General features: G+C 40.0%; 1 protein-coding gene across 1 annotated transcript; it reads left to right on the top strand.

The window, feature by feature from the left end:
- Nucleotides 1–4080: 4080 nt before the first annotated feature.
- SHCBP1 (SHC binding and spindle associated 1) lies at nucleotides 4081–17229 on the top strand. Its single transcript, XM_065733209.1, has 13 exons — nucleotides 4081–4144; nucleotides 4507–4677; nucleotides 5014–5129; nucleotides 5325–5533; nucleotides 6185–6277; nucleotides 8482–8715; nucleotides 8814–8982; nucleotides 10292–10412; nucleotides 13306–13437; nucleotides 14205–14323; nucleotides 15056–15142; nucleotides 15483–15621; nucleotides 16408–17229. Exons 1-13 carry the CDS (start codon nucleotides 4099–4101, stop codon nucleotides 16719–16721), a joined length of 1950 nt encoding a protein of 649 aa, XP_065589281.1. The 5' UTR covers nucleotides 4081–4098; the 3' UTR covers nucleotides 16722–17229.
- Nucleotides 17230–21109: the final 3880 nt, after the last annotated feature.

Raw genomic sequence — 21109 nt, 5'->3', positions numbered from 1 at the left:
CAGCAAAGGAATTTGTTACTAACGTTTCTAGAAGTGTGCATGTGGATGAATCCAACTGCCTCCAAACATATGTGCCATCCTACCTACAAGAAGTAAGAGATTTGCTGTTTTTATCTAGATCAGAAAATTGCAGTCATTACGAACGACTGTTGCTTTTTCTGTCAAGTCTTAAACATATCTTTAAAACTTCAAAATATTTTAAGAATTCCATTGCAGGAAGAATTGACTTTCACATCTGAGCATGTGTGCAGTTATATGTTGCTTTGTAATTAAACATAATTACACGTTTAAGCAGTATTGAGTATGTTGTTGTAATTATGCACAAATTGTTAAGCAGATTGAAAGCACAGATGATGAAGTCCACTACAGAAAAGCATCTAGAAAAAAATCCAGGGTTACTGTGCATACTGTGTTCTGCTTTATGATGTCCAGAACAAACTGGCTGCCTGCTACTGTTCTGACTACCAGCTGAAGTAGCACACTTCTGAAAGGCTGGAGCTATCTGACTGCCATCTGCTAAGACGTAATCATAAGCCAACTGTCAAGTGTTTGTCAGAAATCACTTCATGCTAATTGGTCTCTTTTCTAACACACTTCAGTAGCTAAATTTTAAGACCCAAGAGCTGTCGTTACTGTACTTTCATCGTCAAGATAGAGACACAGCTGTACTACAGATAAAAAAACAACTTTAAAGCACTTGAAATACAACAAAATCACAGGAGAATAATTTCTAAACAGCCATGTTCAAAATTTGAACTGAGATGAAGCATTGATCACAGCAGCATAATACCCCATCACCAACAGCTGCATTCTTTTGCATCTTTAGTAACTTTAATTTTGTTTTGTTTACAGTGAATGAAGAGGTGCAGTGATCACACAAAATCAATACTGCAAGCAATTTTCATTCTTTTTCAAGCATGCCTCCTTCCTGACATGCTTATATCCAATGATTTATTGTGTTCTGCATCTGTAGTAATGATGATTTCATCCCTGTCTTTAATCGTTCTTTCAAGGATAGGTCAGCAGCTCTCCAGGGGCAGAAAGTTAAGGGGTCACTGATGGCAGTGATGCTTATTCTTATGAATGCCAATGGGAAATTGTGATGGTTATGTGGCAACATGCAGCATTCACTGTGTTGTGCAGTGTTAAATGCCTGGTAAACAGTGCTCCCAGTGTTAGTCCAGTGCTGGCCTGTCCAGCGCTCAGGGAGCACGGCTCGTGGCACTGTCATTGCAGGTGAGTCTTAGTCAAGTAATCTGAGTAGACTTGAATTTTCTGTTATGTAGCTTTCTTCTGAAAGTCATTATCCAGATTGAACATCCCTCATTCTGCAAATGAGGGCAGTGTCAGGTGTGTTTGTGGGTAAGAGTAAGTTGATAAACAGCAGGTGAAGTAGCACAAATCTTGAAACTCCTTAGTTGGATTGCAAGAAAAGAGGTGTGTATAAACAGAAAAATCCAGATCTGTAGTGCTGTTACTGTGGTTTTAAGAAATAAGGTGTCTGGTGGACAGATTTTAAGTCTGTGTAGCACGTTTCTGAAGAAGCCAGTGTTGAGGGGATTCTGAAAATAAGCTTAAATTATACCAGAGAAAGCACTTCAGAAAGCATCCTCTGCTGATAAAGACAAGCAGTAATGGAAGTAAATGATTTCCAGCTCTAATTTTTCTGACTTTCGAAGATACATTGGCTGCAGTGGTATGGCTCCATCTGTGATATATGCAGGTGTTTAGGTAAGAAAGTACTCATATGTGAAGCTCCAAAGCAGTTCTTTAAAAAAAAGAAAAAATCCATGAATTGGATTTGACTTTCTCATGGGATGAAGAAATGAAGCTTAGAGGTTTGTAGAAGTTTAATTGTTCTTCTGGTTAGATTCGATTTATTTAGGCTTACAGTGATGCAGTACCTGTCAAAGAAGGTAATTTGTAACTAATAACCCAAATAATTAACAGCAGTCTACAGTTACATGGCATGTTCATCACCAGATGTAAAAGTGGTTTATCAATGAGTTAGTCAAACACATGCAGTAAAAAAATAGTCTAAATTTTATGATGGACAAATGGAAGCCTAAGGAGATTAAAGTTATTGCCATGGTGACAAAAGGGATTTGTGTCAAGCAGAAATGTATGCAGTCTTTTTTGCTGCCTTATGTACCAGTCTTTAGATTTTTTTTTTCTTCTGTGCCTTTTTATTGTTTCTTTCCCATCACTGTGAATCTGTGCTGGCTTGTATCAGCCACTTATTCTGCACATGTTTGACAGACACTTTCAGATTTACAAGCCTTATATTAACTAACCTTTTTTTGTTCCATTACATATAATAATTTAATTTGATCTTTTGATACTTGTTGTATGTGAAAGTTGCCTTGTAATGAGAGGCAAAGAAAATATTACTGTAAGATACCTTAAAGCAGAAGCAGCCTGTGTTCTCTAGTAAGATTTGCTTACATCCACAAAGGGGAACTGCTGTTGAGGAGTCCATCATCCTGCAGTGAATTAAAATAAAGATGTTGTTTCTTTGGACAGGAGCACCGGATAAAACACTCTGCTATTTTTTAGTTTTTTAACTTCAGAATTGAATTTCCAGGCGGCATGAGCAGACACAGCTCCAGTGAGATCAGTGGCACATAATGAAGTTCTGGTCCAAACTAGCCAGGTGAGTTTGTATCCTGCATCTATTTCTGCAGGCAGATGCTTTTTCTTCGTAACCTCATGGATAAAACTAAGGGCTGCCCTGACCCAATAAACTGCCTGCTCTTATCTTTAATAACTTGCAGCAATCAGGCTCACACTTGAGATCTGAAGCAACAGCTCAGAAGAATTTTCCCCAGCAACTTATTTCACACTGCATGACAGCCCTGCTCCGCAGGGGTCACGGGCTGACTTGCCTCTTCAGCAGCCCTCTGCCGTGCAGCTTCCCTGGGCCAGGGCTGTGGGTTACAGCAGCCTTTGAGCAAAGCGTTTGGGTGATGTCTATGACACCTGCATTGGAGCTGCTGTGATTTGACTGCTTATGAGGTGTGTGTTGTCTGGGCCCCCACCTGGCCAAATTGCACCTGTGGGATCTGTTTCACCTTGCTGTTCCTGCCAATAAAAACGAGTGAAGTATCAGAAGACACATGTCTCCTTTTTAATATCAACACTGGGAAGCTAAGCTGGTTAATCGCGTTGTCAGAGATGTAAGGCAGCCCCCTTGTGGCCATTTCTGTTTTATAGCCATTGTGGCTTCAGAAAATAAAACCGAACCACTTAAAATAGCCATTGTTTGCAGGAAAAATGAATGCTTCTCACTTTAAAATTCCTACTGTGTACTGTTAAGCTTACCAAAGGGGTGCTGACCGTGGGCCGAGCCAGTTTTTGTTTTGATCTGAGATAGTTTGATTTCCAGGAACAGCTCAGCAGAGCACCAGTTCTACATGCACTGACAAAGTGTGCTGTTCTGCCCAAACGTGTGATGCTGTGTTCTGTCACAGGACACTGATCTTCTGAATTGCTTTGCATAGTGGTCTGCGTTTTCTTGCTGGAGCTTCCTAACCTTTTTTGTCTATTGTTAGTTGCTCCCTGGCCTCAGCTGTGGTAGAGATGTCCAGTCACCTCATCTCTGCTAAATGCCCACTCTGGAAAATACAAACATCTTCCAACTGCTTTGCTTGACCTTACTTTCTTTGGGATCGAATCCTTCCTGTGAGCTTATAGGAACATTACTTTCAGATTCTTGATAGCGGAATCTGCTCCAAAAAGACTCTTATAGCAGACACTGCAGTGCTGAACGTGAGCAGGGAGGCAACTGGCTCGTCTCATTTACCCCTGTTTGAGGGGAGATTTGTTCCTATACGGACAGGATAACTAATTTTATCAAAGAACGCGTATGTTCACGGCAGTTTTAATTCTTAATAAGGCGGACGTTGCCGGAGCCCCTCAGATACACAACGTCCCACTGCTCGCGGCCGAACGTTCGCGCCGCCCCCGCTCTCAGGCGCCCCGAGTATAACGGCCCGGCCGCCGCCCGCCCCTCCGGCAGCCAATGAGGGCGGGCGCTGACTGTGACGCACGGGGCGGCGGCGCAGACAGTTTGAAATCCGCGCAGGCGGAGCGGGCGGCATGGCTGGGCTGGGGCTGCGGGAGTGCGCCGAGCAGCCGGAGCCAGGTACGGCCCGCACCCCGCCGGGCTCGGGGAGCTGCTGGGGGCTGTGGCCGCCCGTTCCTGTTCCCGTGAGGCGTTGCCGCCGGATTTGGGAAAGCAGTTTGTATTTGCGTGAGGCGGCCGCGGCCTTCCGGGAATCGGCTGTGGTACTTCTGCAGCGATACTTGGTGGTTAAAAGGGCCTTGTAGTTTTCAGCGCCTGACTCGCAGCGTTTTAAGTCGCGCGCTGTAGGGTTTGTCACGGAAGGCAGGCGTGTGATAGATGGATCATGGGCGGGGAAGGAGTTGTTTGGGAATAGAGAAGCAAACAATGACTGCGTGGACGTGATGACCTGCGGGTTTGCTTTGTCCCCACTCCTCCCCCAGCTCCCACCCAGGAAGATGAGGACACCTGCAGCGATTATGGAAGCCGTGACAAGCCGGGCACTGCCTTGGGAAGGACTGTACCAGATGGGAATGCCCTTTTTCCAGATATTTTTCGCACAGATCATCTTTTGTTTTATGAGAGATTTAAGGCTTACCAGGATTACATCTTGGGTGAGTGATTTTAGTAGGAGAAGAGTACGTGGTCAGGTTTCTTAAGGCTTGTGCTCTGGGTCAGTGCCACGTGGAACGCTCACTGTTAACAGCAAGGGCTAGAGCATCCATGGTGTATGCCATCACTGCTGGGCTGCCGTGCTGTAACCTCAGCTGCTCTGGCTGCTGGGCCCAGGAGGGAATGGCACACAGGACTTCTCTGTGTGTAGTGAGACTCCTTAAGGTAATGCAGAGGCTCTGCAGCAATAGCACTGAAATGTCCAGTGGTTTTCATTTTTCACTGAGGACTTTTCATTCTTTTCTCACCTGAATGTTCTGCCTTCCATTTCATTTTAGCTGACTGCAAAGCTTCCGAGGTGAAAGAATTCGCAGCTGAGTACCTGGAGAAGGTCCTTGAGCCGTCGGGATGGCAAGCTGTTTGGCACACTAATGTGTTTGAGGTCCTTGTTGAGGTAAATGGAATGCGGCTGTTGAAGCATTAGTCTCCAACAAGTGTCATTTACCCCTCTAACAGGTGTATCGTGTAGATCTGTGTGTGTCAGCTAGTACTTAGTGAGGTCTGCCAGATTGTTCTCATTGTGATCACCTTCCTCAGCCATATCTATGATTCTGCCTAGAAAAATTCTAAGAGCTATTCATCCCAACAGGTCGTTGATGTGGAGTACTCAGCTCTGAAGGTGGTTGTGCAGCTCTGTGAGCCTTTCCTGTGTGAGTCACAGGTTAGCACCTTCACGTTGGAATGCATGCAGGAACTCTTGGAGCTGAAGGAGCATCGGATACCACTGCAGGAGCTGTGGGTTGTTTATGATGAATCGGGGGAGTTTGATCAGACAGCACTCGCTGTGGAGCATGTCAGGTAGGAAACTCCTTGAGGGCTAATTCTTGTCTTGGGCAATTGCACTCTGGTAGTATGTAATGTGTGGTGTCCTGAGTTCTTGAGGCCATGCTGGCAGCCTCACATGCCTAGCTTTCCACAGTCAGTACCGTGATTTTTACCTTGAGGGCTATCAGGAGTCTGATCACAGAGAAAATTTGTCTGACTTCAGTAGCTGAAGGCAGTTGCACAAAAATGAGGTTCATCTATCTGAGAAGAGACTCATTCTGCTGACCATTGCTCAGTAGTAGAGACCTAAGTGTATATCACAAAAGTGGCAAACTTCTTGTGGAGAGAAAAAGCTTAGTGTAAGGATGCCTAGCCAAAGCCAAATAATCAAAAAGCCTCAGAACCTTGTGTAAGTCTTTTAAATCCAGCTTGTACTCGGTCTCTTGATGGAGGTCGGAGGGACTTGAGCTGTTATGGATTTTGATCCAAGAAATACAAATTAAAACTCTTCATACGAAAGGACAACTTGTGTCTACTAAATGACTTACGGGAGGGTGATGTGACATTGCAGAAAGTTTTCATTTGCATTCTGGAATTGATTACATTTGTTTTTCTAGTGCCGTTGTCTCTGCTTGGTTAAATGTAGCCTCCTTTGTGTTTAAAAGCTTACTTTGTTTCAAAAAGGTTCTTCTACGAGTGCATCTGGAGGACCTGGGATGAGGAGGAGGAGGATGATTTTGATTACTTTGTCCGATGTGTTGAGCCTCGACTGAGACTGTAAGTGTAACACTTTTTGTATTATTAGGTGGAACCAAGTGGAAGGTGATGTGGGAATAGTGGCATGCATAGATCTCAAATAAATGGTTTCATTAGTAAATTAAAGTAAGCCTGTTCTAGTAGCAGCCACTGTCTGATGCTCTATTTTCTTATAGAAGAGGGTATAACTAAAGTTGCCACTTGATTTCTGAACCCTTGTTTTCCTCCTGTAATCCCTAACCTTCCATCAGATGGCGCTCCAAATCCATCTATTGCCTCCTTAAACTTGCTGGAGTGAGTAATGTAATCCTGTCTAAAGCCGGCATGGAATGCTCTCAGCTTTGGGCGTAGAGTAAGAAGCAGAATGGATCAGAATGTAAACAAACACTTGTAAATCGTTCGTCCTGAAGGAGGACTATGTGCATTTCTTTTCTTTGTGGGATTAGTTGTCATTAGGTTTCCTGAAGGTGGATTTTTTAATGCCATCTGGCTGTATATGGAAATAGAGCAGTGCATGAGGACACAATGTTGTGCTCAAGGGGGTTAAATAGCACAAGCACGCTTTTTTAAGTTATACTGTGTTTAAAATAACATCAGATGCATCTGAATGAGGTACTCATATCACTATGATGCCTTGAAACTACATCAGCAAATATTTACACTAACCCTGAAATACTCTTCAGAATGTAATATCAGGTGTGCTAGAATACAGTGTAAAGCACAAGCTTTACAAAGGGAATTAGTACCATTGCCTGTACTGTAAAGGTGGCTGTGGGTCTGTTTCTAACAGGGTACAGTGGTGTTTGATATGCTTGCATTTCTGAGCGATCATACAAATGAGTGGGATGTGTTCCATGTGCAAACTATACATGTCTGTGAAGCGTTTATGCTTTACACTCACAACACATGGTTATTCTGTTGTTGAGGTTTTGGATCTTCATAGTCTTTGCATGGAATTAACCAGGATGCAATGGTTTGCCAAGAGAGAATGTTTTCGTCTGTGAGTGACCTTGGTGTTGATTTATTTAAAATCCAAAATGGTTAAACAACATCTTCAAGTAGAGAAGAAAATATTATCTTTTGTCCCCCACCATGCTTAATGCAAAGCCTGTCCTCCAAGCTGTGTTGATGTGAGTGCCATCCTTTGTTGCTATTGAAGCGCCCATCTGTTGACTCAGAAACTGCATGGAAGCATGTGATGCTTTAAACTTTACCAATCTCTGATGTGCAGTCTTTCAATCAGAACTGATATATCCTAACACTACACGTGAATTCTATACACGGCAAGTAATATGAACTGTTTAACTGAAGCTTGGGGGAAAAAAGTAAAAATGAAGATCAAATTTTGCGCATTTTCACAGTGACCAGCTCTAAAGCAAAGTATGCATCTCAGGGCCAAGCTATGTGTAACTTTTAGCTTCCATCAAATATTTTATTTCTGCATTGCTATAAATCCTTTTTCACTTAATCATGCTGCATTAACATTCTGCTGCCTCTGATTACATTGCCAAAATCTTGAGAGGCTTTTTCTTTATATCCTCTTTGTAATAACTGCATCCTTATTTACGGCTCTGATTATAGATTTTTTTTTTCTTGCTCTTTTCTGCATTTAATGCACCATAAGATCTTCTGAACCTTGAAGATTTGCCCTTATTTCATGCATTTCTTCAGCAGAGCTATTTATGCTGTGTTAAGTTTGCTCTTGACAAAAATGGTGGGAGAACATTAAATCTTGTTTCATTTTATGTTGTTATTGTCCAGCATTTCTTTTTTTTTAATGACCATGGTAAGTTCTGCATAACTGCCTGGCACTGTCTAGCTGGCAGATCTCTTAATCTTAATGCAACTTCAGGCTGGCGTTTTCTGCTCTGTAATTTCCTTTGTGGAAGATACTTCTGGGACAAAATTTCATACGCAGTGCTTTCACATCTTTGTCTCATGCAGACACTGCTGTGAAGTTTTTATTTTTGTAGCTGTACCTTTTGTTTTAGAATACATTTCTTACAATTGTTACCTATTCACCATGAGGGGTTATATTCTATATAGAGGAGAAAGTAAAATATTTGTATGTGTCTGAGGGTTTTGATTTTGTGTAGTGTTGGTGCAGACTGCAAAGAATTTCAGCTCCAGTACTGATACAGAACATCTCGAGTTCTCTCTGGGTTTGTATTTGATCTTTCAAAATGGAAATGGGAAATCAACTGCTCTCTTGCTCTGAATTGCAGGCATTATGACATCCTGGAGCACCGTGTGCCTTCTGGTCTTGTTGCTGATTACCACAACTACTTGTCTCAATGTGAAGAGCTCTACAGGAAGTTTTTAAATGTGAGGAACAACATAGCAAGCAGTGATTCAGACTCTGAAGTGGAAAATGTCTCCATGGTGGAGGGGCTAAAGCTGTACGAGCAAATAGAGCACTTGAAACAAAAACTAAAACTAATTGAGAATCCTCTGCTGAGGTACTTATTGGGTTTAATGGAAGGAGAGTCCTGGTTGGGAAACCACATGTAGAAGGTTTTTTTCTGAAGAACTAACTGTAGCTTTGTTCTTGTTCTAGGTATGTGTTTGGTTACCAAAAATACAGTGGTCTCCAAGCTAAAGGGCAGAGACCAACAGGTATCAAGATCACTCATGTTGTATCCTTAACTGTGATGGCAAGTCTCTTGCAGTCTTTGATAAGGGACAAACTTTGCCCTGAATCTTGTGATGAAGAACTAGAAATACAGGTAAAGTAACAGCAATTGTCTGTTCACCAATGCTTTTTTCTACTCAAGAAACAATGTGAACGAATCATGTACGTGAAAGGTGATACATTTGCACATTGTATTTTTGAGTCCAAAAACAGTACTGTAATTTAAACAATAAATGATAAGACTGAATGTTGCAAGAAGGGGTTGGACTCGATGATCTCTAGAGGTCCCTTCCAACCCCTATGATTCTGTGATTCTGTGTGATTTCTCTTAATTTGTCTGCTTAGTGCTCTATATGAGCAGTTTTCTTCCAGTGTGTAGGAAATAAACCTGTAATAATTCCATAATGAAATGTGCTGAGGAGTAATACCCTAATCTTTAGCTACCTGTGTTTTTTGATGTTGATAATGATCTAAGGTTTCAAGAAGGAAGTGTCATTCTATTGCTGTGGTTCTATGTAGAAACTTACTTAGAGCACTTAGTTTTAGTGACTTCAGATAGGACTTAACACTTCAGCATTTAGAACAGTCTGTAGTCCATGGGCCCAAATGAAATAGCTTGCTGTGTTCTGATCGAGTTCATGAATTGCCTGTGGGCAGTGCAGACCCAAATGGAGCATTCTCTATTAACTTTGGGGCTGTAAATCAGATTGTCTCAGTTGGCAACTGAAAAATTCTCCTACAGTGTTTACTGTAGAATTTCCTAGAATTCTTGCTAGAAGCAAGAAGCACCTGGTTTTTCTGTACTATTTGTTATCCTTCCATGCAGAATTGCTCAGTAATATTTCTGAAGGATATCAGCCTGCACTCATTAGGTACTGAAGTCTTTTTCCAGATAGAGCCATGCAGACCCAGTGTTTGCCACTGTAATGTCTGAACTCTGTTCTGGAGTGACTTGCTCTAGGGATAGGGCTCTATCAGTGTTAGAACCAGCTCAAATCTAATTGCTGAGTTGTTTGCTTTTATTGACTTTTTTCTTTCCTTTCTGTCATATGTTTCTTCAGGTGATTTGTAGCATGTCACTTGAAGCAGAATTCAGATGTTGGCCTGGAAGCCAGGCCATATTGGGGTCTGCTTTCCCATGCATATGCTCTTCAATCTGCCACTCTGCCCCAGATTTCTCATGGAGTGAACATAACACAAAGGAATGCTTCAAGGCTATTTTTATCTAGAGTGCTATGATTCTAGAACTCAAAGTAGAAATGACCTGTTATTGGTGCCATTATAAAGGATTTCCTTTAGGCAAAGACAGCAACATTTAATTAAAGAACAAGTTTAAGGGCATAAATATGTCTATTTTATAGCATTTTTTTTCAAGAGCTGATTATACTGTTTGTCTTTTACAGTTCCACAGTGATCCGCTGGCAGCTGTAAATGCTTGTTACGAGGGAGACACAGTCATCATCTGTCCTGGTCATTATGTTGTAGACGGCGTGTTCTGCATTGCTGATTCCATTGAAATAGAAGGTAGAAGTCTTGCTGAGCTCTTTAAAAACCATATAAATAGAAGGTCCAGGGTCTCAAACGAACTCTGCATAGAGGCTTTTTTTTCCCGTGGAGCTCCACTTGTGTGTTTGCTTTATACTTTGAAGTGTTCCTATTTCTGCTTGTAGAGCTGTCTATTTCAGGATGGAGTAAGGTATTTCATTAACTACAGTTATTTCTGGAAGTGTGCTTAAAGTTTTGCTGATGAATAGCAAATTTGCTGTTTTCTTCAGTTAGTCTGAATTATATAGGTACAGCATCTAGTACTATTACCCATAGAACTAGATACTATACCTATATCTGGAGAGGATCCAACAGAAACACAGTTGCATATTTTTACATCTAACAAGCGCAAATCATTCTGAGAGGCTTCATTTTCAGGACTTGATGGAGGTTCTTGTTCTCCTTTACATGTCTTAGTCTACTTCAGAGAGAGAGAGTCTGAGACTCACTGCCAGATAGTACTGGTGAATATAGAGGGAAAAAGCCAAGTTCTGTCAGCTTAATTTATGGCATTTGTTGTGTCAGCTACGCTTGTGGGCTGCTGATGTAGATCTGTGCATTATGTGAAGTACCTGGATAGAAAGAGCTACTGATTTAGTATCTGTTTGTTCTGTAGAAGTGGACACAGCATATGTGATTCTATTTTTCTCTCCAAGTATTTGTTTCAAATACTCCTGCGTTGTCTAGGTTATGCTGCTGTCTTTTCCTCATAATTCTTGGTTTCTCAGCATAATTTCTCTGCTTTAGTCTTGCACACTGTCATAACATAATTGTCTGTGTATCACTGGGGCTTAGGTGGCTGTTCAGATTCTTCTTCAGCTGTAACTTTATCTTGTCAAAACTTCATAATGGGAAAGGCTGGGAGTTTAATTTCCTGCTATTTGGGATTATATTTTCCTTGCCCTTGTTTTATGAGTATCACTTTCTTTTTTGCCCTTCTCTTGTGTGTTTGATTTATGTAGAGTTGCGTGCTGATGGACAGCATAGGTTAAAGGACCTCAAACTGCTTGATTTGCTTGCAGAAATGGTATTGTTCTAAAACTGTGTGGAATGGTATTTATGACAACAACTTTCATAGTTTTGAGTAACACAAATGGTGAAATAGCACTCCCATTAAAGAATGAACTGTGCTATTTTAAGAAGGAAGGCATATAAATGTCTTTAGTACAAACCACACTGAATAATGGATATGTCAGGGTACTTAATCTTCTTATATGGACTTCTGTTAGAGAAGTTTTTATAGCAGTAATAGCAGCCGAAAACATTTGAAGTAAGAGCATCAAGAAAAAAATTGCTGGTACCAATCTGAGTAGCTGGGTATAGCTGCAGTGAAGTTGTGACTTATCAAAGACATAATATATTTGTTTTGCTTAGTAGTTAATTTTTTTTCTTGCACTGTTCAAGTCAGTACTTTGTTTGAAAGTATGAGGATTATGAAGTCAGGAGAAAAAAAATACTTAGGAAAACTAGGGAAGGTTAAAGCTGTAGCAAACACAGGAAATTATAGTAAGGAAAAATTAAGCACTTGATAAAGGTATGCAGCAAAGGTACCAAATAAGTACATCAATCCTTATACCAGTGGTCAGAGATATGGGATGGCAGTTGCCATCAGCTCCTGTAAGTTGCTTAGCTGCCAGGCTGGGTGTACAGCCTTGAGCTTGCTGTGTATTGAACAATGCTTGATGGCAAGAGAATCATTCCCTCTCTGTTGCTTGTCTTTTCAACAGCTTCCTTACTCCTAGAGCAGCTGCTTCATAGATGAGGCAAGATAAAAGCTTGGTTAGAAAGTCTGCAGGTAGTCTGGACGATTTATCCTAAAGACTCTTGTGTTGGATAATAAATAACCTAATTCTTTTGGGATGTATAGCTAAATAGGATCTGCCACTTAGAGTCCCGTGATGCTCTTTCTTTGCATACTGAAGTAAACTGTCCCTTGCTACCTCTTCTCTAGAAGCCCTAGAAAAAGATTACTGGCTACTGCAGTATGCTGAAGTGTCACTAAACTGTGTTCAATTTGCTGTCTCTAAAATGTTCTCCCAGCTCTTGTTCAAAAGCTTTTTCTTTTTTTTAACCTTTCTACTTGCACATTAGAGTATTTCTTTCTGTACTTGGTTAAAAGCTAGCATCCTGTATGGGCACTTCTTATCTAAGCTTGTGTGTGCGTTCAGAAAATGATAGGACTCATGCTGCTTTAATAGATGTTGCATTATTGCTTTCCTTATCATGATTCTTGTCAGTGACAAGTAATAAAAGCTTTACATGCTCATAAATTTCCATGTAAGTGCTTCAATGCTGACAAGTGCGGATGGCTTTAGTAAATCAATGGTGGCATATGCTTTTGAAAGTTGCTTTTTAGTCTGGAAGTCCATGTAACACAGGAATGTGTAGTTTTGACGTAGGTTTCATCTAAAACAGGAAAGTTGACTGAAGTTTAGGACTAACATGAATTCCTTTTGCTTCCTTGTGCTGTGGTAGTGACTGCGTCCTCAGAGCCCCTGCTTGCACTGCTGTGCTTATCTGTTTTGAAAGCTGACTGCATGTGCACATGTGACCTTTATTACTGTACTCCCTCAATAGCGTTGCAGCTTTGGGGAGTGAGAACTTTGATCTCAGCAAATGTGATCTCTTCTACGTGTCTTTCAACTGGCAAAAATAATTTGGTTTTTAATATGTTTGATAGAGGGTAACTTGGAATTTTGTTAGGTCCTTGGACCGTGGTGCAGAGGGGATATAAGCTGTGGCCTGGCTAATGGAGAAAAAGCTATTCAGAATGTTGAACCTTAAGTTCTAAACTCTCCTTATTTAGTGTGAATGTCTTCCAGTGTACCTGATTGTTACCAGTTATTCATCAAACTTTCACCTGTGCTTTAAGGCTATGGCCTGCCAGATGATATTGTGATAGAAAAGCAAGGAAAAGGAGACAACTTTGTTGACTGTACAGGAGCCAATATAAAGATCTCCAATTTGAAGTTAGTGCAACATGATGCTGTGGAAGGGATTTTAAGTAAGTATAAAAACACCTTGATGTTCTTATGAATCTTCTGTAATTTTCTGTTAAAAAAAAAAGAATCTGATGCACAGAGCTTTCTCATTTTAACTTTCAAGTTGTTGTGGCTCTCAGGCTTTATTTTCGGGTAACATAATCTTGGATAAGATAATCTGAGTTCTCTGCTGTTGGTTCTGCAGTGGTAGGTCAGGTTTCACTAGGTCAGGCTGCCTGGAAAAGGAAATAATAGAACTACCAGCACTGAACAGTTCTCCACTGAGGATCGATATGAACTTCTGAAGTAGCACAGCCCTTTGTTTTCTGACAGCATGCTCAAATTGAGACTCAGATAATCCCAAGTTGTAAGCAATGAGTTTGTTGGCCATGGCCTTCTCTCTTTGCAGAAGGTACTAATTAATACTAAGTCTTGGCAGGCATTTGTTTTAAAAAGTGTTAATGCTTGTTCAAACACCTGTATGCACGTATCTAATAAATTATTATCACAAAAGTTAAATAAATGCTGACACTTTGGAAACAAACGACAACCAAGTAAACTAAAACTTTAAGTCAGATCTTTTGATTAGTGTTCAGCTGCAGTGTTCCTGCTTATCCTAGCAAAAAAACCATGAGCTCAAACTGTGCCTGAACAAATCAGTGAAACTTGCATACAATGTGATTAAAATGGTCATTTTAACGTACTGCAAAAAATGTTATGAATCATCTACCTCTAGGTTTGCTTTTGCATATACGATTCTTTTAACGCTATTTGGTGTGTGTGTGTGTAGATGTTCATCAAGGGAAAACTACGTTAGAGAATTGTGTGTTACAGTGTGAAACTACAGGCATAACTGTACGAACTTCAGCTGAACTATTAATGAAGAACTCAGATCTGTATGGTGCCAAGGTATGCACACATTTTTTTTTACTGTCTATTTCCTAAATTTAAATGAAGAGTTTTACTAGGAAATAACTCTCAGTAAAGGGGTGGTTTCATTCCCTCTTGTGAGAACCTTTACAGGTTGTCTTGGACAGCTGTGTGTTAAGAGCCTGTTCCCAGGCATCTTATGGCCTTCAGTAGCATCCAGTGAAGTATGTCATGCTGATTGGTGTGATGATATAACGATGATGTGATCATGGATTATCTATGAAACAGTGATTGAACACCATTGAACTGATTTGTGTCCTGCTGTACCTTTAAAGTGATTTTCTGTGTTTGTTTTTTTTTCCCCTGCTGATTATTAACTTTCTCATAAATCCTTGCTTGGCAAATGAAGTGCACTTTTTAAATGTTTTATCCTTTTCTTCTGGTAGATAAATACAGAATTGAACTCCGATTAGCACACTTGGAAGGATGATAGGGCTTCAGGTTAAGGTGGATGACTGAACAGCAAGAAAGCAATAAAACACTGCATAATTATTCTTTGCTAATAATTTTGTAGACTGACAATGGTAGCAAAACTTGTGGGGCCTCAATATTAGATATTGCTGTTAGTTGGCAGAGCTGTGAAGCTGGAGTGGTGACAGTTTTACAGCGTGCAGATAAGTGAATGAGCACCAAGATCAACCACAGAGTTGTCAAGCCAAATTGTATGCATGCCTGAACTATTTATGAACTGCAGTTGGTTTTATCTTGTAGGGTGCTGGTGTGGAAATATATCCTGGTAGTACATGCACCCTGTTGGACAACGGCATACACCACTGCAAGGAGGGAATACTTATAAAGGTCAGTTCAAGGCAGAATGTACTTTTTTCTTTAACTTAAAAACAAAAAAACACAAACTTTTAGCTGACAGAATTGGTGCAAGTAACTTGTGTTGAGTTTGGCTTTTAACCTTGCTTCCTTATAGTGGAACTCTCGTGTATTACATCTCATGTTGCCTTGAGTTTGTACAACATAGCAATGTTTTGTTTTGCATCTCCCAGAAAGAGAACGTTTTGCAGTGTTACTTGCATAGACTTAAAACATTTTAGCCAGCGCAGAGAGCTAATTCTGTCTAAAAATGAAATGATTTGCATCCCATTAGGTAGACGTAACAATTTGGATTTCTCTTTCTTTGCTATAGAACTTCTTAGATGAACATTACGACATCCCCAAAATAAGCATGGCCAATAATGTGATCCATAATAATGAAGGATATGGTGTGGTTCTGGTAAAACCATCAGTTGCCTCTGACGTAGGTGCTTCAGCAGACAGAACAGCAGGTATTTTTCTCTGACTTCATAGAAATAAACAAATAAAAAAACCCGCCAACAATAAAAAACTCCTTAAACCTAGTATACACAAGGTCTTTTGAATTCCATGATTAGAAAGTGTGTCTTTCAAAAACTTCTCACAATGTCTATTTTGATTTAACTGGAATAGATTTCTGTAATGATCAGAACAATGGAATATCCTGAATTAGACTTACTGCAGATACATACTGTGAATATCTGTGCTCCATGCTGTGCGTGCACTTAGGTATTTTTTTAAGTCCTTACGTGTTTTATCTATGCTTCCTAGTAAACAGCCTATATAACTAAATTGGTTGTTCAGAAATAAGAGTGTTGATCAGCAGGAAAGCAGATGTGGCTTCTCTAACAGCTCTTCTGGTTCATAAATCTCTGCTCCTTTTCTTCCTTTCAGCACTAGAGCTGAGACATGCTGGTTAGCAGAGTCTCCCAGCACAGAAATTGTTGCATGCAATAAATAAAATGTGACAGTTGTCTTTCTCTTCTTATGTCTTATTCAAGAACTGCCACAGTCTCAAGTATGGTATATAAACACTCTCTAATGTCACTGTCACTTGGTAGCTTGAAGTCCTCTCAAGAAGAAACCCTTCCTTTAATTACCATTTGCTGTATTTGAAATATATGTCTGGCGCTAAACAGCTACCCAAATGTGTGGGGTATGCAGATGTTAAGACTGAAGAAAACTTAATTCCAGGAGTTCTAACTGATTTGGCTATTTTGTGTGATCAGCGATGACATTCTCATTGTTCTCTGATTTAGGGAATGCACAGTCTACCCAGTCAAGTGATGAGAGAGCACGTGTAGAGGGCTTCAGCCAAGAACTGCTACCTGAGTGTGTAGCTGATGAATTGGAGCTTTGTAAGCAAGCTGAGATTTCTGAAGGCAATCATGAAATTGTAAGTGAACTTGGTGCTACTTCTGCAAAGAAGAGTCAGATGCGCAAGAAAAGGCTGAGCGAACTGGGAATCACAGAAGCTGATGATAACTTAATGTCACAGGAGATGTTTGTTTCTATTGTGGGCAATCAGTTCAAATGGAATGGAAAAGGAAGTTTTGGTACTTTTCTCTTCTGACTGTCCTGACTCCTAGTGGCATTGTAATAAAGTTTACACAAGCTGTTCTTCTCATCACTGCTTTCTGAGGAGGTAACTTCCATCAGCTTTCCATAATGTTATTAAAATATTTATTAATTTTATATAAATACATACATATACAGCATGTGAAAACTGTACTTCCTTCATACATGCATGGGCAGTGCTGGTAGAAAACAGATCTCTGCTAATCTATGGACTTGCTCTTTGCTAGCTGTCTTTTTAGTTTATTTATTTAACTCCTTTAGTTCTTCTTTCTCAACAAACAAAAATCTTTCTACAAAGAAAAGGTTCACTGTGGAAGAATGGACACAGCACAGCAATTAGTGGTACGCCTTCCTCTGTGGTTTGTTTTTGAAGTGCTGTTGGCATGTTTCTGTAAGAGAATGATACAGTGAGTTTTGTGTGTCGAACAGAAGCTGGTGAGCTGGTCAGTTGTGTGACGTATAGTAGTTGGCTGCTGTGCTTTATGCTTGTAGGATTTTTGAGAAAAATCAGCATCTGGGAGGTTAGCATTGCTGTCTTCTTCAGAACTGACAAGCCAGCACACAGCAGCAGCTGCCACTGCCTGTGCACCTCTGACTTGAGGATTGGTGTCTAACTAAAATTCTGAGTAAGAAGAGAGCAGAACAGATGTTTCTCTGTATTAGTGGTATTCTGCTATACCTTTCAGCACATTATTATGAAATATTCAAAACTCCTATGCCACTTGTAGCAGCAGACCTCTTGGAAATAAAAGGAAAATTAAAAAGGAAAAAAAAAACCCAAAAACTTTGCGCTGAAATCTCATTAGCACACAGCTGTGAAACATTCAGTAAAAAACAAAAGGCATTACAGTGGCTTACTGTTCATTATAAATTAACTAGAGATGAAACTTGTCTGGACTGCCTGCCCCAGGACTTGGCCTTCTCAGTGCTTCTCATGCCTTTTAAATAGAAATCTAAGTACCTTATTCAAGCTTATACTGCCTTCAGGAGTTGTATTTCCATACACCAGATCAAAATCAGTTCTATGTGTAAGAAAATACAAATTCCCAAGTAATTCAAGGTGGTGCTATAAACTGCAGCATGGTGCTGAGAAGAAGGAACATGTCAGCAAGAGAATTTCAGAATCACTTCTGCAAGTAACATTGCAAGTATACACCTCTCCTGGCAACGTGGTGCTTTGCTTAAGGTAGAGGTGAGTTGTGTACTCCAGGTTTTTCACTCTACCCACTTCTGAAACTGCTGTGGGAATCAGTATTCTCTTGAGTCTATGACTTGTTTTAGTGTGAGCAATTGATAGAAAAGGAAAGAGAGAAGTGTAATTTAAAAGCATTTCTTTTTCTGCTTTTTTTTAAAAACACGAACCACAGCATTAATTGCAGCTTTCCTATCCCCCTGTTTTTGTTCTGCTTGGCACACTTGACTTCAGGACTACGCTTTTGAGTTTTAATGAGCCTGAATGCCATTACAACATCTTAACATGCACAAGACTATAAATATTTCCAGTTTAGTGGCTATAACTAACTACTAGACTGAAGTGAAAACCCAGTACTCAGACTGACAGTAGTGATCTTATTGGGATTTATTGTGTCATGTGCCATGTTTAATGCTTTGATGTTATGCTTTTAATTCCTGAGTGTAATCCTAATTAAAGATCTAGAGCTAAAAACTGATTTTGTGGTTTTGTAGTGAGCTGCCTTGGTGATATGTAGGTTGCATTTCTTTCTCTTGCAATTAATTTTAAAGCTGGCTTCTGTTGACAGCTTTGTATGTTCCTTTTTTATATTCAGCTTTAAATTTATGAAGGCAGAAATTAAAATATTGTTTTTTCAGTAGCACTGTTGTTTTGTCTGCTCCTGTGCCAAATGCAAATGGTGATGCTGTTGTATGGGTTGTCAGCAGGTGAGGATTCAGAATGTGAAAAATTAGGCTTTATGCAGGAATTCTGTTAACAAATCGTGGTTTAATTCTTGATGACATTTGAGGTTTGAAGGAGCAAACTTCCAACTTTTTTGTGGACTTTGCCTTTACCCCTGTTTTCTACTTCAGCACACTTACCTTCAGTGCAGGGTGTTGTTTCAGAAATATTCCCACAAGCTGTAATCCTAACCTGTAGTTTCATCAGTCTTTGGCACATTACATGTTTATTTTCTTAATTATGTTCCTCCTTCATTCACTTCTTTTGTGCTTCTTTCAAGGCTGCGCTATCACTTTCTTGCCAGGCATAGATGAAACTGTGAATTGAATACATCACAGAAGCACATTGCAGACAGCTTGATGCGTTAAGTGGAATGGCCATAGGCCACCACACATTCAGATGGTGTTGTGGAACAGAGATGATCTTTTCACAGAGCCGTACTTCCCTTCTAGTTGTTTTTTTTTTGTTTGTTTGTTTGATTTTTGTTTTACAGGAAGCAAAGCACCAAAACCTCTTTTGGAAGGCGGTGTTAATTCTTTTATTTTACAAACATTTTTGTACTACCTGTCCTCTGAGCTGCCTGACTGCTGCAGACAGTGTTTTTCATGTTTTGCAATAAGAAAATAAAAACAGTTCAGCAAGCCCTGATATATTTCCTGTCTTTCCTATTGCCCTGTTTGGTACTTCTGTGCCTTCCTGCTTCACAAGGTCCTTGGGCAATGGCCATTTCTGCACTCTGCTCTCCCCTCTTTCGTGTACAGGGTTTTCTCGTAAAGCACTCCTGCAGGCTGGAATTGATGTTGTCTCTCTAAAGTTCCCCTCTGAAGTGCAATTCTGTTCTTCTCTAAGGCATTTTAATATAGTGCACATGGCAAAAAGAATTTTATTTTTCTTACCTGAGATGAAATCAACTAGTGCTGCTCTGCTGTCTCAGAACCAGAAGATATCTGCAGGCCTCAGAGCATTTGTGAGCAAAGCTACAGCTCATGCAATGTGGGTCAGAAAACAAATTCTAATTTGCTGTAACTGCTTGCAGTAAGCTGAATAGTTTTTAAGTGTGCCCATGTGAAAATGTTGAAGGAAATTTAATCTCTAAGGCTCTTGACTTTTTTCCATCATTAAATTTTCAGTTTTCTAAGAGAACTATGTATGTGTCAAGGCAGAGTTGTATACTGTATGTAAAATAAAAAGCAGGGCAAGGATCTAAGCTGGCATTCACCACCAGCAACAGGAATATGCGTGTGCATGTAGGAATAACCAGTAAGTACTGAAAGATTCTCTGTGACACATCTTCTGTTTTCTTACAGGCAGGGAACTGTGAGAGTGCATCCAAAGGTGATTACTCATAAAAAACAAGTTGTTTCTGTGATGCCTGTTATGGTAGGAATCCGATAATCTTCATCTCCTTTTTAAGAAACAACTGTAAATAAAGATGCATTCAAATGTATCCGGAATCTAGTGGATTTAGTGGCAGTTGGTTCCACAAGGCAGGCCATGTGTTGTGTTGTCAGTACATCCCAATACACTGATAACAGGCAGAAAAGCAAGGCAGAAGTGCAGAAAAAGAGGGAGGTATTGCAAGCCTTGATCTTGGATTATGAAGCAGCCTAGGAGTGTGTGCCATCCTTTCCTTGTCTCTGGGAGTTGATATTTGACTTTGGAGGTGGACAGAACTGATAAGTGTTTTGTTTGTTCTTTTTTGACTTGTTTGAAATATAGGGATGAAATGCAACAATTTTGGCCTTAAAATGGAATGTTAGGAGTTGGATTTTTTTCACTTGCTTCTTTCTTCTTTACTTTTGATCTTTGAAGTACTTGGTGCTACCTGATCAAGGAGAAACACGCTGCACAACACATGACTGCATCAAGCACGTACCATTCCAATGCATCTTATGCTCCATTTCCATTCCTGGGGTGATTTCATAGAAAACCATGTTTTTCTTTTTGGTATTGTATCCTGTAGCACTACACTGATTTTACTTGTGAAGCTCTGCATGGTCTTTGGATATGAAACAAGTCCATAACTGGCTTTTGGTGAGTAGGTTCTTGATGATTTTAATTAAAATAATTAAGCTGAAATAACCAGACTTAGGTTGTTATATCTGGTTATCTGTTTATACATGGGCACTCCATGATAATAGTTCTTATACTGGCTCTTCAACCACATACACCAGGCTTACTATTGCTGTTTGCTGAGTTGTGAAGTGATAAAGTAAATGACTTTTCCACTGTTTCAGTTGCATTTTATTTCCAGTGAATAAAGAATTTGCTCAAAAAGGTGCATGTGAATGTGAATTTTTGTTTTTACCATTAGGTATATGAAGTACTTGTATTTTTAATGACAAATTATTTCCTAATGACAAATCAATTTCAGCATTTTAATGCATGGTAAATTCTGTTTGAGAGCGTTACTTTCCTGTTTTCAAGATTGAAAATATTATGCATTTGTCTTCCTTCACTGAATGTAA

The sequence above is a fragment of the Cyrtonyx montezumae genome, unplaced genomic scaffold (genome assembly GCF_038088225.1).
Source record: "Cyrtonyx montezumae isolate F1298 unplaced genomic scaffold, pur_monq_1.0 scaffold_17, whole genome shotgun sequence".
NCBI lineage: Eukaryota > Metazoa > Chordata > Aves > Galliformes > Odontophoridae > Cyrtonyx > Cyrtonyx montezumae.
The sequence above is the reverse complement of the archived record's forward strand: the minus strand, read 5'-3'. Positions and strand labels throughout refer to the sequence as shown.

What these genes read in the sequence shown, in the direction of transcription:
- SHCBP1 (XM_065733209.1), top strand. Translation starts at nt 4,099, where the DNA reads ATGGCTGGGCTGGGGCTGCGGGAGTGCGCCGAGCAGCCGGAGCCAG. An exon ending in ATTGAGAATCCTCTGCTGAG is followed by an intron (nt 8,716 to 8,813) that starts GTACTTATTGGG and finishes TTCTTGTTCTAG; the next exon opens with GTATGTGTTTGGTTACCAAA. An exon ending in AGGAGGGAATACTTATAAAG is followed by an intron (nt 15,143 to 15,482) that starts GTCAGTTCAAGG and finishes TCTTTGCTATAG; the next exon opens with AACTTCTTAGATGAACATTA.